Source organism: Pinus tabuliformis, chromosome 1_1 (assembly GCF_031772625.1).
Source record: "Pinus tabuliformis cultivar Carrire ecotype Pingquan chromosome 1_1, CPIR1, whole genome shotgun sequence".
Classification (NCBI taxonomy): domain Eukaryota; kingdom Viridiplantae; phylum Streptophyta; class Pinopsida; order Pinales; family Pinaceae; genus Pinus; species Pinus tabuliformis.
In genome coordinates, this window is record NC_142297.1 from 740,370,984 (window position 1) to 740,371,889 (window position 906).

The 906-nt window shown below is 42.8% G+C and overlaps 1 protein-coding gene across 1 annotated transcript; it reads right to left on the minus strand.

Moving 5' to 3' along the window:
* Positions 1 to 262: 262 nt before the first annotated feature.
* On the minus strand, positions 263 to 685 carry LOC149216094 (uncharacterized). The gene has a single exon (XM_089389822.1). It carries the CDS (start codon positions 683 to 685, stop codon positions 263 to 265), a length of 423 nt encoding a protein of 140 aa, XP_089245948.1.
* Positions 686 to 906: the final 221 nt, after the last annotated feature.

Below are 906 nucleotides of genomic sequence, written 5' to 3' on the forward strand. Positions count from 1 at the left end.
TGATGTAATGAGGTCCACCGCAGCCCCAACACTGCACGGGAGGCCTTGTTGTCCCTTTGCTATCAAATTTTCTAGGTGGTTCACTGATCCTTGACTCACTAGTTGGTTTTGACCTGAGGGAGCTTTTCTATAAATTTCTACTGTTTTGCCCTTTGGCAAGGCCCTTGCTACCTCCACCTCGATTCCCTTTATTATTCCCAGCCAATTTGTTGTTTCTCTTATCAGTCCATCTTTTACCCAGAACCTCTCCCTTCTATTTACTTTACTGGTAACAAATTCTGGCTTTGCGTATTACTTCGTCCATTGTTTTTGGATTGTCAAACTCAATCCTTTCCCTCATATTCGAGGGTAAACTGCTGACAAACCTCTGTACTTTAGCCTTTTCCTCCCTAATATAAGGTACATAACGAAGTAATGATGTAAAACGAGTAATAAATTCGTCCATGGTCTGTTGTCCCAAACGCAAGTCATGGAATTCCCTCGCCTTTTCGTCATAGAAACGTTCTGTCAGGTACCTTTCCTTGAAATATTTTTGAAATTTGTCCCAAGTAATATTCTGCTCACTTACTCCTTTCACAATTTTAACTTCCTCCCACCACAGAGTGGCCTTCCCTTGTAATTGGAAAATGGCTAACCGTGCCTTGAGGTTGTGATCGTATTCGTATAGCTGGAAATATTTGTTCATATTAATCAACCATGCCTCAGCTGCTTCCTCTTGTTCTCCGTCAAAGTGTGGCGGTTTGATCTTACGGAATTCCCCTTGCAACTCTATCCGTTGCCTTTTTTATGTCTGCTGCTCGGAAGCATTATCAGATCGTTCTTCCCGTTCTTCATCCCTTCCTTCTGACTCCTCTGGTTCTGTGTGGTGATTTTGTTCTTCTGACACTCTTTGCTGCTCAGCACTGG

What these genes read in the sequence shown, in the direction of transcription:
- LOC149216094 (XM_089389822.1), bottom strand. Translation starts at nt 685, where the DNA reads ATGAACAAATATTTCCAGCTATACGAATACGATCACAACCTCAAGGCA.